Source organism: Moschus berezovskii, chromosome 25 (genome assembly GCF_049115385.1).
Source record: "Moschus berezovskii isolate FMDL1 chromosome 25, NW_MosBer_1.0, whole genome shotgun sequence".
Taxonomy (NCBI): Eukaryota; Metazoa; Chordata; class Mammalia; order Artiodactyla; family Moschidae; genus Moschus; species Moschus berezovskii.
This window is the reverse complement of record NC_142484.1, coordinates 32,002,114-32,018,748: the sequence shown is the minus strand read 5'-3', so window position 1 is coordinate 32,018,748 and position 16,635 is coordinate 32,002,114. Positions and strand designations below refer to the sequence as shown.

At 47.8% G+C, this 16,635-nt stretch overlaps 1 protein-coding gene across 1 annotated transcript in view; it reads left to right on the top strand.

The window, feature by feature from the left end:
• TENM4 (teneurin transmembrane protein 4) overlaps positions 1-16,635 on the top strand; it is a 787,800-nt gene that overhangs the window by 337,255 nt on the left and 433,910 nt on the right. The window contains exon 4 of the mRNA XM_055416091.2: positions 15,813-16,100. Coding sequence (XP_055272066.2) covers positions 15,813-16,100 — 288 coding nt within the window. The remainder of the gene's footprint in view (positions 1-15,812; positions 16,101-16,635) is intronic.

Here is a 16,635-nt window from a genome sequence, read left to right as displayed (position 1 = left end):
ATTAAGTTATATTGATCTACATTATTATATAAATTACAGGTGTACGATACAATTTTGAAAGTTATCCTCCATTTCTAGTTATTATAAAGCACTAGCCCTGTTCCCGTGTTATACAGTGTATCTTTGTAGCTTATTTTACACTTGCTAGTTTGTGCCTCTTAACTCCTTGCCCTTCTTTGCGCCTCCTCCCTTCCCTCTTCTCACTACTAAGCTACTAGTCTGTCCTCTGTATCTGAGTCTGCTTCTTTTTTTGTTATATTCACTAGTTTGTTGTATTTTTTAATGCCACATATAAAGTGATACCATGCAATATTTGCCTTTCTCTGTCTGACCTATCTCACTTAGCGCAAAGCCTACAAGTCCATCCAGGTTGTTGCAAACTGCAAAGTCTCAATCTTTTTATGGCTGAGTGGTATTCCATTGCATCATCGGTATCTGTTCCTCTGTCAATGGACATTTAGGTTGCTTCCATATTTTGACCATTGCAAATAATGCTGCTATGGACACTGGGGTGCATGTATCTTTTAAAATTAGTGTTTTTGTTTTTCTGGATATAAAATTGATGGGAGTGGAGAGGAGCGGAATTGCTGGGTCATATGGTAGTTCTATTTTTAGTTTCTTGAGAAATCATCAAAGTGTTTTCCACAGTGGCTGTACCGGTTTTAATTGAAACTTTTGTTACGATAATTGCAGTTTTCTTTGCAGTTGTAAAAAATAGTCCAAAGATATCCAGGGTCCCCTAGTCCCAGTTTCCCCCAGTAGTAGAGTGACATGTTCCAAAAGTACAGTAAGAGAATAGATATCACAACCAGGGTATGGACATTGGTACAACCCACTCATTTTATTCAGATTTCCTCAATTTTGCTTGTACTTATTTGTGTGTGTGTGCGTTTACTTCTACACTATTTTATCATCTGCATCCAATCAAGACAGTGAGCACTTCCATCACCACAAACACCCCCTCCCTGCCTTCCTATAGCCACACCCACCTTCTTCCCATCCCTCCCCACCTCTGGCAACTACTAACCTGTTCTCCGTTGCTAAAAGGTTGTCATTTCAACAATGTTCTGTAAATGGAATCATACAGTATGTAGCCTTTGTGATTGGCTTTTTTCACTCAGCACAATTCTCAAGAGATTCATTAGTATCATCAATTCATTCCTTTTTCTTATCAACTAGTATTCCCATGGGGCTTCCCTGGTGGCTCAGAGGTTAAAGCGTCTGCCTCCAATGCGGGAGACCCGGGTTCGATCCCTGGGTCGGGAAGATCCCCTGGAGAAGGAAATGGTAACCCACTCCAGTATTCTTGCCTGGAGAATCCCATGGACGGAGAAGCCTGGTAGGCTACAGTCCACGGGGTCGCAAAGAGTCGGACACGACTGAGTGACTGAACAGAACAGTATTCCCATGGCATTCCATTTACCTGGTAATTCGCCTTTGGAAGGACATCTGGACTGGTTCCAGTTTTTAACTATTATAAGTAGGGCTTCTGTGAACATCTCTGTATAGATTCTTGTGTAAACATATGTTTTCATTTCTGAGGGGTAAATTTCATTTCTGAGGGGTAAATGCCCAAGAGGGTGGTATAGTAATTGCATGTTTAGTTTCATAAGAAACTGCCAAGCTGTTTTCCAGAGGGGCTGTACTGTTTCGTATATCTACCAGAAATGTATGAGTCGGGGATCCAGGATCTCTCTGCACCCTTGCCAGCGTTCAGAGTCATCACTATTTTTCACCTTAGCTCTTCTGATGGGTGTGTGGTGACACTGGGGCTTTCATTTGCATTTCCCTGCTGGCCGGTGATGTTGAGCATCTTTTCGTGTGCCATCTGCATATCCTCTGCAGTGAAATATCTGTTCATCTTTTGGCCATTTTCTAATTGGGTGATTTTTTTTTTTCACTGCTGGGTTTTGAGAGTTCTTTCTGTGCTCTAGATGCTAGGCTTTTGTTGAATATGTGGTTTGCAAATATTTTCTCCCACCGTGTAGCTTGATCTTTTTGACAAGTCTTTCACAGAGCACGAGCTGGAGTTTCCGGCAAGTTCCAGTTGTATCATTTTGGGGAGGGATTGGGCTTTTGATGTACAGCTTGTGTTTTTCACCACTGGAGCTTGAGGGGGAGAGAGTGTGATCTGGAGCGGAGGGGTAGGGATTCTCTGTGAGATTTTAAGGCAGAGATAAGGTCAGTGGGAAGTCTCCCAAACGAAGGAAATTTCAGCTCACCATCAACCATCAGAATGAACTAAGGTCAGGCTTAGGGTCTGAAATATGTTAGGAGTAAGCAATGTCTTTGGAGATCAAGCAAAGGCTGGCTGGGGTCCATGAGGATGCAGAGGGAAGCAAACATCGATGGGGCTGGCCCACTACGTCTTTGACGTTCCCTTCTAACTCTAAGAATAGAGAGAGTGGTATTTGAGTTACCCCTACCTGATGTGATGCATCTAATAAATACATCCCCCAGAGACTGTCCAGCTTGCAAAATTTAGAAAGGCTTTGGATGGCCATCTGAACCGTGTTGGGGCAGGTTGAACCAGGCTCCATAGGAGGTAGCCAGTGATGCCACAAGGCTCGCAGTTGTCCTGACTCAGGGCCAAACGCACCAGGCCAGAGGTTTAAAAGGCCCAACATCATGGTCAGGGCCTCTTCCTTGTCCTCTGTCCCCAAGCCTGGGGACCAGGGGCAAGGCCACCTGCCCCACCTCCACCCCACCTCCTCTTCTTCACTCAGACTGCCAGGGAGAATCCCTTTCTTTATGGCATTTCAGTTCAGTTCAGTTCAGTTCAGTCGCTCAGTTGTGTCTGACTCTTTGCAACCCAATGGACTGCAGCACGCCAGGCCTCCCTGTCCATCACCAACTCCCGGAGTTCACTCAAACTCATGTCCATTGAGTTGGTGATGCCATCCAACCATCTCATCCTCTGTCGTCCCCTTCTCCCGCCTTCAATCTTTCCCAGCATCAGGGTCTTTTCAAATGAGTCAGATCTTTGCATCTGGTGGCCAAAGTACTGGAGTTTCAGCTTCAGCATCAGTCCTTCCAATGAATATTCAAGACTGATTTCCTTTAGGATGGACTGGTTGGATCTCCTTGCAGTCCAAGGGACTCTCAAGAGTCTTCTCCAACACCATAGTTCAAAAGCATCAATTCTTTGGTGCTTAGCTTTATTTATTTAGGAGATTTAATTGCCACAAGCAAAGTCCTTTGAGGCCTTGGATGAAAGGGATGGGAGCCATGCAAGCTTGATTAGGCGTGTAGAACCCTGGGCACAATTAGCTCCATGAGAGACTGGCCCTGCCTTTATCTGTCTCCAGTTCTATGTGACTTACAGCAGCTAATTATTGAGGTAAAAATTGCCTGACCACCCAGCTGCTGGAAAGAGGGCCCTAATATCTATTAAGTCTGCCTTTAATTATTGGAAATGGCGGCAGCTTCAGGCAGTTGGGGTTTCCCCATTTTTACGAGCCTTTTCCTCCACCCCTTTGAGTACACAGGAGATGGAAGCAGAATTCTACCCAAGCTGCTTCTGTCTCCCTTGCTATCCCACCTGGACATCCGTTTCTGGGGCACCTTCGCTCACAAGCTTTGTCTGCGGGGAGCACCCCTCCTGCCTCCTCCCACAAGGGACTTTGTACCTTTCCAGAACCCCTGGCCCTTGACAAAGCGCTCTGAATTCCACTCTGTCTGTGTGTGTGTTTGTGTGTGTCTGACTGTCTGGGAACACAAAGACAGACCTCAGGCATGGATTATGTGGGACCTGCCCCCCTCCACCCCATGTTGCAAAGAGAAAACAGAGGCTGTGGAAGGTAACACAAGGAAGCCGAGCGCGCCGGGCTCTTCACTCGTGGGCTGTCACAGCCTCTGAGCCCCATCTCCGCCTCTCCATGACCACAGGGCCCTGGGCTGCTCTCAGAGGGCACAGCAGTTGCAATCTTTGCACATCTTAGAGTCCGGATTAAACTCTGGGATCAAGGGAATTAGTGGTAAAACCAAGAGTCTCACCATTTCCAAGAGCTGTAAACTAGCCCTGCTTCTTCGTGGGGCTGGTCTTCCCCTCTAGCTCTCCCGACTCGGGGCTCCCCAGCTTGCAGAGTGGAAGCCTGACCCAGGAACCCTGGGTCATTACAGGGTAAGCTGTGGCTGCCACAGGGGATGTGCGATTAAACAGCCTATCGCTCCCCACTCCTGCTTATCTCAAAGTGTGGTCTCAGAACGAACCCCTAAACAATGAGAAATCAGTGCGGTCGAGAGGGTTTCAGTGCTTGCACTGGTTTTCTAGGGAGAAGGAAAGAGGACCCTTTTCAGGGGGGACTGCACTGCAGAAGAGACCGTTTCTCAAGGTGCTGTTCATGGAAATACTGAGTCTCAGCAGACAGGGTACCTCCCTTTCAAAGAAGCCGCACAGGTTTGAGCTGCCCCATGGGAATATGGAGTCCAGTGCTGGAGAGAGGGTGAGGGACATGCATATTGTGCCCCGTGAGAGAGGCGTGTGGGCAATCCTGAGCACTCTCCTCCCCCTGTCCACCAGTTAACTCCTCCGGGCTTCCCTGGTAAACACGGTAAAGAATCTGCCTGCAATGCGGGAGGCCCGGGTTCGATCCCTGGGTCAGGTAGATCCCCTGGAGAAGGCAATGGCAACCCACTCCAGTATTCTTACCTGGAAAATCCCAGGGACAGAGGAGCCTGGTGGGCTACAGTCCATGGGGTTTCAAAGAGCCAGACACGACTGAGCGATTAAGCACACACACAGCCTTCCGTCCTCAGCTCAGGTGTCACCTCCTTCAGGACACCTGAGCTGCTGTCCCTCTGCGCCCAAGTGTCTGTGTCAGCGGCTTTTTTGTGTTCACCGTGTCGGAATCACCATAGACATGTCTGTCCTCTGACTGCTTCTGGTCAAACTACTTTTCCCAAGTCTCAACCTAGATTGTTTTGGGGGAAGGAGAGTTGGGGAGAAGGAAAGATTACTTACTTGCAGCAAGTAAGGAGAACAATGGGGATCTCTTACCAAAGCAGTTCAGTCACTCAGTCGTGTCCGACTCTGCAACCCCACCTACTGCAGCACACCAGGCTTCCCAGTCCATCCCCAACTCCCGGAGCTTGCTCAAACTCATGTCCATCGAGTTGGTGATGCCATCCAACCATCTCATCCTCTGTTGTCCCCTTCTCCTCCTTTTGCCGAAGCAGTGTCTCCCCAAAGAGCAAAGTTGGGAAAGTTTTAAACTAAGGGTATGTGCTATTTGTGAAAGGACTTGAGCAGAGGAGAATTGAAAATAGAGCGGGAGCAGAGGTTGACAGAGCCCAAGCTTTATTGGATTGAGATCAGGAGGATGGATTCCATCCCATCTTCCCTCTGAGTGTGTGAGGACCTTAGGTTCTAGAGTCAGGACTTAACTGAAGCTCAGGTTCTTTATGTCTCATGGCAGAAAGAATTCAGTGAGAGGCAAAGTGATAGATAAGAAGTGGATTTATTTAGAGAGGTACACATTCCATAGACAGAAAGTGGTCTGTCTCAAAAGGCGAGAGAGACCCTGGAAGAAACACACTCCACAGAGTGGGGGCCATCTCAGAAGGCAAGAGTCCTCAGCCTACGTCTAGATGAAGCCTCGTTAGAAGGGAAAAGGGAGTGAGATGGATGAACCTGGTAAAGGTGACTGGGATTGTGAGATGTTCCCTCTGATGAGAAAACTCGAGGACACACAGACTAGTCCCTCTTCAGCCCAGAAGGCTGCCAGGGCAAATTGTCAGACTCATCTCCTGAGACCCCAGCTGAGACCCCAGAGCTGAGGCCTGTAGAAGGAAGCTGAAAGGAAGCAGGTGTGGCTCCATGGCAGGAAGCACATTCTCGCAGCCCCAGCTGTCTCTGGAGGTAGTCGAGTCCCCAGCTTTGGAGGTGGTGTGACCCGGTGTAGGTGGGACAGGAACCTGCTGACCTTTGATGGTGCTTTCACTCTTAAGACAATAAATGCCACATTTTCTGACTCTGAGATGTCACCATTTGTAAAGGGGAATTGTTGGCAGGCAAATAGCTTTGGGAGAGGAGACTGTAGTTGGAGGAATCCGGACACTACAGCCCCAGTCATAACTCCCGTTGGCTGAGGACTGACTTTGTTCCGTGTCCTGCACGGGCTCAGCCCTGGGGGTTCAGGGCTGGGGCTGCCCTGGAGGGAGCTCCCCCAGCCGGAACCCAAGGAGCTGTGCCCATACAGCAACCACGGGCCCTTTGGTGCCTGACCTGTGACAAGCCTTCTAACAGAAGGGCGACATGGCTTCTGTGGGCAGTGGCACCATCTGTCACCTGCCTGCCAGCCGCTGATGAGGGATGTTCCCGCAGCCAGGCTAGGCATAGGGCACACCATGTCCCCAAGGAAGCCCTTTCCCTGGCCCACAGTGCTGGCTTTCTGGGAGGAAACACTTAGAGGTGAAACTGTACAAGTCCAGGTCAGGTGCTAACTTAGTTGATCAGAGAAATTAACATTGCTTAAAACACAAGGTGGAAGAACAAATAGAACATTTAAGCACATTAGGATAAGGCGTGACCTACGTGAGAAGCAGTGCGGGTTCTGATTAACAGCTTGAGCCTGAGGGTCACACAGACCCAAGTTTGAATCCTGGTTCTTCCCCTTCCTTGCTGTGGTCCTCTGGGCAAAGCACTTAACCTCTAAACATGCCAGTTTCTTTCGTCTGTTAAAAGAGAATGGTTCTGGGCGTGGTGAGGGCTAAATGAGGTAATGCACGTAAAGTCCTTGCCTTTCACTGCCCTTGTCATAATCACTGTCTCAGCACTTTAAAAGGCAGGGGATTCCCTAATGTGTCAGGTCAGAGAAATGTGCTCTGGGGGCTGCCATAGGGAGCACAAAGCAGCTGGATGCCAGTCTTGGCATTTTGTGTGAGTGGAGCATCCCTTTGCTACTCTGGGCCTCAGTTTCCAAATCTGTAAAGTGGGGATGATGGTGCCTGCCTCTGTGGCTTGTGCATAAACCAGCACAGCACCTGGCACAGATGAGATGCCTCTGTCCCTGGCATCCACCTTCATATCATGCCAGAAGTGAAAACAAAGGACTCACCAGAGCAGACTTGGAAGGACTAAGGAAAGTAAAAATTTATGATGACTTTCTGCATGCACACACACACACATGCTGCCCAGGACTTACATTTTGCAGAACACATTTTAGCTCTGAAATATTTATGGGCACTTTTTGACACACTAAGAACTGAAAATATCACCGTGTGCTTGTGTTAAAGAAAACTTATAAAACTTTAGTCCAGTAGGAATTCAGTCAATTTCCTGGCTCGTCTCTGGTCGTTTCTGAGGTTGCAGGGAAACCCAGGGTGGTAACAGCCCCCGTTTCCCTGAGGCTCTGGCAGGGGCAAAGGGTCCTCGGCAGGGCTGTACGTCTGATGAGGTCTCTGTGTGAATGCTCCAGGCCCCTGCCACTTGTAAATATTGTTGGAGCCCGTGTGCAGGGCCCAGGTTGGCTTCGTGAGTTTTTCCCAAACACCAACAGCTTTGTTTCCCCATCTCCTCTTCTCTTCCTGAATCCCATGTCCTTGCCTTTCTTCGAGGCCTGCTCCTGCCCCCAGAAACCCAGCTAGAGCGAGGCTCTCCAACCTCCAGAATCTAAGGCCTGCTAATCTGAGGTGGAGCTGTTGTACCAGTGGCAGACATAAAGTGCACAATAAGTGTAATGCACTCGAATCATCCCGAAACCATCCCCTCCTCCAACCCCGGGTCCATGGAAACACGGTCTTCCCTGAAACCAGCTCCTGGCGCCACAGAGGCTGGGGGCTGCCAAGCTGGAGGACATGCTCCTCTGGGATTGCCAGGCCCAGGTTTCCTACCCCCTGCGTTTTTACTTTTTACAGTCCACTTACGCTGTAATCGCTCACGGAAATATCTTTTTATTTCTCCTTCCAGCCTGCTCACTCCTCACCTCTCAAGCTTGACCTGAAAGCTCTTTCCCTCTCTGAAGTCTGAACTCTGTCTGTTCGCAGTTTCCCTCACCACCCACCACCCCCAGCCCCTACTTTCATCCAGGCTGTGACCTAGAACAGTCTTTCTCAGACTCTAGGTTGGCAACCCATCCATATTTCTACTTTAGTAGACTAGAATAAGATAGAAAATATCAGGTTCCACTCTTGAAGAAAGATTACGCATGCTTCTTGAAGTTTTTTGTTTTCATTAGAAATCTGTGGATTCAAGTGGGTGAAATAAATGTGTTTTTTACTATAGGTCAGAGAAAATGGGAAAATCACAGGTCGAGACTTTGTTCTCTCCTTGCCTCAAGACCGTCTGGCCTGGCTCACTTTTGCTTGGCTTTCTTCGGTCGTGGTCTGGATGTCGCTTTCTCTGGAGGTCCTTTGTGCACCTCCGCACCTTTGGGCCACCTGACCTACATGAGCGGCCATTCTGGTGTGCCTCCCCAGCCTAATTTGTTTAGAAACGCCAAGCCGTAGGAAATTCATTTGTCTTGTCCCCTGAAGCCTCACACGAGGCTTGCAGAGCAGGGCAGGGAGTCAGTGTTGAGGGAGGCAGAGACGGGAGGAGACGGGGAGGAGGAGAGGCGGTCAGGCAGTCTCATGCCTCGCCTCCCTGCATCTTCCGCAGCACTTAGCGGGAAGGGTCCTCAGCAATCATTTACCAAACGGCTTAACCTCTGGCTCTAGGTGTGCAATACCTTTCTTCAGAATTAAACATTTTCTTCTTATTCAAATCTAGACCCTGACATTTGGAAGCCATGTGATTTAAGAGTAAATCACTTAATCTCTTTGAGCTTGTTATCTCATTTGTAAAAATAAGAGTAAATAAGAGGAAATATGAAATAAGAGGATAACGTCTAACCTGCAGAGTTGTTGCAGGGATTAGAAACAACACCTACAAAGTACCTGGTGTGAGTAGGTGTTCGATTAACCGCTGGTTTATCGCCGCTGCCTCTTTTGCTGTCATCAGCATGTGTCTCCACGTTTACACACTGTTCAGACCTTCAGATCCATCTGCATCCAGCTCTAAGGAAAAGAAAAAAAAATATATATATATATATATGGATTTTAGAATCACTGGCTTACTGGCTGTGAGAATTTTATCAACCACCTGGCTCACTGAGTCCACTCTCTAAACTGAGAAGTGATTAGGGGACTTAACTGGTTAACACTCTGTGCTTCCAGTGCAATGGGCATGGATTTTGTTCCAGGTCGAGGAACTAAGATCCCACATGCTGTGAGGCACAGCCACAGAAAAGAAGTAACTAGGGTTCTCATGGGTCTATGTGGGAAGCACCAAGCATTCGGTGCAGACTTGATTCTTCCCAACTTTTGTCCAGAGCCCACGCTCCTTCACCGTAGACAGACCAAAAGTGAGGAGAAGATTATGCAACTACGGTGGTTTAGTCACTAAGTTGTGTCCGACTTTTGCAACCCCATGGACTATAGTCTGCCAGGCTCCTCTGTCCGTGAGATTCTCCAGGCAAGAATACTGGAGGGGGTCGCCATTTCCTTCTCCTATACAACTGTGGTTCATGGTTTCTTGAAGCACCCTTTGTTGATGGTACCTATGGCTGACACCCCAGAGTGACGGGGAGCTGCCCCCACAGAACTCATGTCCTGCTCATCTCTGGGCACGAGTTCTAGCACAAGACCGGTCTCTAACAGAACTTCTCTGCAAAGGTAACTTGGTGTGCTCAGGGCTTACCAGTAGAAGAGTTTCAGCGGGCAAGAGGGGTGTTTCTGGTAGCGGTGAGTTGGGCTGTGGATTATTCTGCAGCCAGTGAGAAGCAGCAGAGGAAGGGTCAGGAAGGGAACTCGGAGGGCAGCAGGGTAGGGAGGGACTGACTGCATAGCATGGGCGTGTGCGGGTGCTTCTGTCCTCCAGCCCTTGGGTGGGGGCCGCAGGGGCTGAACTGACACCTTCCCAGCCTGCCCCCACCCCTCCAGGGCCTCCGCATCCCTCTACTGCACACCCCTGCTCCATCAGGAGCGTTTCTCCACTGTCACTTCTTTCATCCCAGCCTTCTCTTTTTCTCTCGATTAAATGCCAGCTCCGGTGTGAACCATGACCAATCCCCCATCTGTTTAAAAGAAGTAAATATTTACTGAATTACTATATTAAGACTAAATGGGAAAAGTGAAAAGGAAATGAGAGCAAGGCAAACGTTCTCCTTGCCTCTCCGTTGTAACAGGGAAGCTATGAATTTGAGAACCGTGTTCTTAATAATTTGTAATTACTGAGCCTTTGCCTCGAAGCCAGTGTCTTCAGTCAACAGGTACATGGTGATAAGAGACATAGTCATCCACCAGTTTAACAGCCAAGACTGCGTCTCCGACTTATTAACATATGTTTCTGAGGGGATATTCCCTCTCCAGTTATAATTGACATCTAACTGGAGCCTTTTAAAACTAAAATGTGGGATTTTTCTGGTGATGATAATGACTAGCATGTATTTCTTTTTTTAAATTTTACTGAAGTATAGTTGATTTACAATGTTGTGTTTAATTTTTGCTGTACACCAAAGTGATTCAGATATATATATATTTTTATATATATTCATATATATTATTTTCCATTATGGTTTATCACAGGTATTGAATGTAGGCCTCTGTGCTTTACAGTAGGACCTTTTTCTTTATGTATTCTTTATGTAACTCATTTCATCCTCAGAACAACCTAAGAGGTTGGTACTATTTTAATAAGGAAACTGCAGTACAGAGAGGTTAAATAACTTGACCAAGGTCACATAGCTGAGAAGTGGTAGACATATACTTCAAACCCAGGTTGCCTTTGAAATTTAAAAATAATACATCCAAGCAATGCCTTTAGTTCAATCTTAGTTGTCCCTAATACACTTGGCCTAAATGTAACTACCCACAGTTTATATCCCTTAAGATTGGTAAGAAGGGATAAAGTAGCTGCCAAGTAAGTTTATTTATTCATTCACTCAGCAGACATTTCATGAACACTCAGGAGGCCAGGCCTGCCTTCAACCTACAAGGGGAGATGCAGACGTGAACATGGACCATCTAGTTAGCTGTGTTTTCTCTGATGCAGCAGGCACGCAACAGAGGTGTGAAGGCCACAGAATTAATGTCCAGGAAAGTGGCTCAACGGTGGAGAAGAAAGGTGGGCCAGATGGAGAAGAGCTTTCCATTTTGACCAAGAAGATGGAATTCATCCGGAAGGCTCCACAGGGCAGCTAGAGGGACAAAGGCAGGCAGTGGCATGGCCTGGCACAGTCCATAAAGGCTGTACCATTCAGGGGTTTTATCCATGTGCTGAGTTGAGTCGCCTGGGTCCGAACTGTAGCTCCATCACTCAAGAGCTATGTACCCTTGGGCAGGATACCTCACAATTTCTCATCTGTACTTTACAGAGAACTCTAATACCTATAACACTGGATTGAAGTGAGAATTAAAATGTTATCACATATAATTATAGTAAAAGTTATGGAGTAAAACACTCCATAAGTAATAGCTACTAAATATAATAGTATATTGGATATTAATAATGCCATTATTCATATTATGAACTATTAGCGACTTCACTTTCACTTTTCACTTTCATGCACTGGAGAAGGAAATGGCAACCCACTCCAGTGTTCTTGCCTGGAGAATCCCAGGGACAGAGGAGCCTGGTGGGCTGCTGTCTATGGGGTCGCACAGAGTCGGACATGACTGATGCGACTTAGCAGCAGCAGCAGCAGTAGTGACCAATTAACATTAAAATAAATTAAGTGCTTATTATTGTCATCACCATCATTATTGTTACTTGAAGTAATGGGTTGGAGGTAAAGAGTCAGAGGGAACAAAGTTGAGGTGGCAGTCCCCATAAATCCTTATCCAAATTAGGCTGAGCCATTGTTGTTCAGTCGCTCAGTCGTGTCTGACTGTTTGCAACCCCATGGACAGCAGTACGCCAGGCTTCCCTGTCTTTCACCAATTCCTGGAGCTTACTCAAACTCTAGTCCATTGAGTCGGTAATGCCATCCAACCATCTCACCCTCTGTCATCCCCTTCTCCTCCTGTCTTCAATCTTTCCAAGCATAAGGGTCTTTTCCAGTGAGTCAACTCTTCGCATCAGGTGGTCAAAGTATTAGAGCTTCAGCTTAAGCATCAGTTCTTCCAATGAATATTCAGGGTTGATTTCCTTGAGGATTGATTGGTTTGATCTCCTTGCAGTCCAAAGAACTCTCAAGAGTCTTCTCAAACACCACATTTCGAAAACATCAATTCTTCAGCACTCAGCCTTCTTTATGGTCCAACTCTCACATACATACGTGACTACTGGAAAAACTACAGCTTTGACTATACAGACTTTTGTTAGCAAAGTAATGTCTCTGCTTTTTAATACCCTGTGTCATAGCTTTTCTTCCAAGGAGCAAGCATCTTTTAATTTCATGGCTGCAGTTACCATCAGTAGTGATTTTGGAGCCCAAGAAAATAAAGTCTGTCACTTTTTCCATTGTTTCCCCATCTATTTGCCATGAAGTAATGGGACCAGATGCCATGATCTTAGTTTTTTGAATGTTGAATTTTAAGCCAGCTTTTTCACTCTCCTATTCTTTCACCTTCATCAAGAGGCTCTTTAGTACCTCTGCCATAGAGTGGTGTCACCTACATATCCAAGGCTGTTGATTTTTCTCCTGTCAATCTTGATTCCAGCTTGTGCTTCATCCAGCCTGGCATTTTGCATGCTGTACTCTCCATATGAGTTAAAAAAAAGCAGGGTGACAATATACAGCCTTGATGTACTCCTTTCCCAATTTGGAACCAGTCCATTATTCCATGTCCGGTTCTGACTGTCGCTTCTTGATCTGCATGCAGGTTTCTCAGGAGGCAGGTAAGGTGGTCTGGTATTCCCATCTCTTTAAGAACTTTCCACAATTCGTTGTGATCCACACAGTCAAAGTCTTTCATGTAGCCAGTGAAACAGAAGTAGATGTTTTTCTGGAATTCTCTTGCTTTCCTATGGATGTTGGCAATTTGATATCTGGTTCCTCTGCCTTTTCTAAATCCAGCTTGAATGTCTGGAAATTCTCAGTTCACATACTGTTGAAGCCTAGCTTGCAGGATTTTGAGCATTACTTGGCTAGCATGTGAAAAGTGCAATTGTGCGGTAGTTTGAACATTCTTTGGCATTGCCTTTCTTTGGGATTGGAATGAAAACTGACCATTTCCAGTCCTGTGGCCACTGCTGAGTTTTCCAAATTTGCTGGGATATTGAGTGCAGCACTTTCACAGCATCATCTTTTAGGATTTGAAATGGCTCAGCTGGAATTCCATCACCTCCACTGCTTTGAGTGAAAAGCCAGTATTGGGCTATGATTTCAGTTTAGAGAGTTATAATCAGCCATTTTCAAAAAATGAAAGAGAATGAAACAGGAAATATGAGAGTGCACTGCCCCTCGTGGTAGTAACTTTTGTATCCTTTTCCCATTTTATACAAACACACTGGCATACATATATCTGTGTATCAACTCACAACGGAAGATAGCTTTCAAATTATGGACTTTAGACAGAAATATTTTGCAGACCCTGGAGTAGAAAGTATCATCCACTGTCTTCCCTGTGGTCCTGGTCCTCAGGCCCAGAAGATCATTGCTTGACAGCTTGTGTCAGGAGACCTAGCATCAAGAGGGCAGAGCTCAGGGCCCTGAGGCCCCAGGAAGATGATTTGATCTCTGTGTATGCTGGATCAACCCCCCTCATCCAAGTACTAATTTCCAGGGCCATTTTGAAAGCTGCCCCCCCCCAAAATGTCCCTTATTCACTTCAACGGGCTCTAGTTATAACCCTAAGGCACTGCAGTCTGCCTAGTGATGCTGGCTTTGCCTCTAGCTCACCACATACCCCTGGGAGGAGATGGTGGGGCTCTGGGTTATTGTGGCCTCGTGTATAAAATGGGGTGAATATAGTTGTCATATATACTTCATGGTTACTTTGAGGTACCAGTAAAGTCACAGATAACTTACAGTCTTGAAGATCATGGAGAACTATGTAGAGGGAAGCCCGCAGCAGACACTCAGGATCTGTGATAAATCCCAAAGGCATCTAGTGGTAACCTCAGATGTTTTCTTGCAGAGAAAGTGCTGCAGTTTTATGGGTTAGGACATATGACCCCATGTGAGTGGGTCCGGAGGGCCCTTTAATAAGACAGACAAAGGTCGCACTGGAACCTAGCTAAGCTCTGCCCTGGGGGACTTGGGAAGGAAGAGTGCATCCTCAGGCCAAAGGGACGCTGATACCTCTGATGTCCATGATCAGAGGCAGAACTTGGGTCTGTTTTGTTTTGGCTAGTGGTTTCCATCAGTGTGTTCAGTTTGGCCTACATATAATAATGGATAACATTTTAAAATCATACATTTTACATTCAAGTCTAAATTTCCAGCCTGTCTTAAAAAGTCACAAGAGCCCCTAAACTCCTGTGTCACAGCATTGGCAGGCACTGAACACCACCGCCCCATTGGACAGACCTACCACCCTCCTTGTTGGTCACTGAGACTCCTTGATGACACCTCTTTCCCTGTTGCTTCTCCATTAGGACCGTGACACAACAGCACATTTTGTATGCCCATATCGCTATAAAAAGTGGAACAAGGAAAGGTCTGAGAAGGTTGTATGTTTCAGAAAAGAGCTCTAATCATACTTTGTGCAGGATATGCTGCTTTCCTCCTGTGCTGACCTCCTCACTCTTGCAGGGGGCTGGCTACGTTTGGACCCCAAAGCAAAAGGAAGACATATGGAAAGAGAAAGAGGGTGACATAACAGCTTTTAAAATGTCAGTCTAGGGCAAAATAGTCAAGATGAGGAAAAGGGAATGGGCGATGAGGGGCTTCCAATCAATCAGATACCCTGGCACCACAGACGTATATGGCAGGTGCTGTGGCGCCTCCAATGAGATGGACAAGTCTGGAGGTGAGGGAGTTCTCTGATTGGCATGGTTGCCAGGACAAGCCTACCTGTAAGGACACTTTTGTGTGGTGGGAGGGAGGGGACTTAACCTGGGAATAACAAAATAGGAAAACTCGGGCTTTAGAGTCAAACAGACCTGGTTTCACATCTTGGCTTTGATACTCACACCCAAGTCACCTTCGAGGAGGTTTGACATTGCAGTTTTCTCATCTGTCAGATGGAGATTGGTTGGCTGGTTTATTAAATATGTATGAGAGACACCAGGCTTCACCTTAGGTGCAGTAAATCAGGAGTGAGCAAAAGTGTTAAGGCCCCTGCTTTCATGGTGCTTACATATTAGTGCAAGAAAAGAGACAATAAGCAGGTAATTAATTATCTAGTGGTGATAACTGTGGATTGGTTGCTTACACCTTGGCTCATTTCCAGAAAAGTTTGGAGAAAATAAAAACATCTGAGGACATATGACATTTGATAAAATAATATATGTAACGTGCTTATCGCAGTGCCTGAATGTAGTCGTTCATTTCACATATTCTTAAGAAGTCCCTATTTTGTGTGAGGCCCTGTCCCAGGGCCCCTGTACACATGTGATTCCCATCCAAGGGGATTGAAAAACCGGTGCCCCCTGGCCTTCGATGTCGGCTTTCTTGGTACCCATCACTGAAGGAGAGGCTCCGGGCATCTTCACAGGTGGAGAGGTCACTGAGCAGGACGAGAAAGGGTTCATCATTACCGACTTTGGGTGCAAGTTCCCCCTGTGCCACTTGCGGCTCCGTGGCCATGGAGCCCTCAGTCTGCAGAGCCTGAGGACTCTCATCCACAGCGCTCCAGGGTGAAGCGAGGTCCGGGATGGACCCCGGGCTCGGCTTTCCCTCCTGGGTCCGCAGCTCACGCCCTTTCTTTGGTTTCTCGGGCTCCAGACCGCTCGGCCCTGAGCGCGGCGAGGACCCTGTTTGTGGATGTGGAGGAGCGCGGGCCGGAGACCATGGACGTGAAGGAGAGGAAGCCATACCGCTCGCTGACCCGGCGCCGCGACGCCGAGCGCCGCTACACCAGCTCGTCGGCCGACAGCGAGGAGGGCAAGGCCCCGCAGAAGTCCTACAGCTCCAGCGAGACCCTCAAGGCCTACGACCAGGACGCGCGCCTCACCTACGGCAGCCGCGTCAAGGACCTGGTACCGCAGGAGGCCGAGGAGTTCTGCCGCTCAGGTGAGGGCGGGTAGGGGGTTAGGATGCGCCTGCGCACAGGTGTGCCCCGGGGGGCGGGGGTGATGGGCCCGGCTGGTCGCGCATGCGCACAGGTGTGCGGGGCGGGGTGAAGAGGCCCCCCCGGGGGGGCTGGCGTCGCGCATGTGCACAGGTGTGCCTGGAGGGGGCGCACGTGGTTTACACGGTGGCGGCAGGTGAGCTGCCCAGAGGGGTGGAGCGCTCCCCGTGAACGCCAGCTCTCCGCTATTTTGGCCTCCTGGCTCTGGTCAGAGCCTCGGCTGTAGTCTGCTCTTGGTTCATTCATTTGCCTGCTCACCCCTCTTGTGGGCGTAATGAGAAGGTTAGGTGCTGGCTCCGTGTCAGCGCCTGCCTGGGGTTGAATTCTGAGCAGTTTCCGGCTCTCCTCCAAGCCTCTCCGGTGAGAGGCCGTGAGCACTCTTTACTGCCCTGATTTGTCTCGAGGATTCATGAGAGGACGCGTTTACGGAGTAAGTGTGATAGCACCAAGTGCTGAGTAAGTCCTAGTTATTGGTTT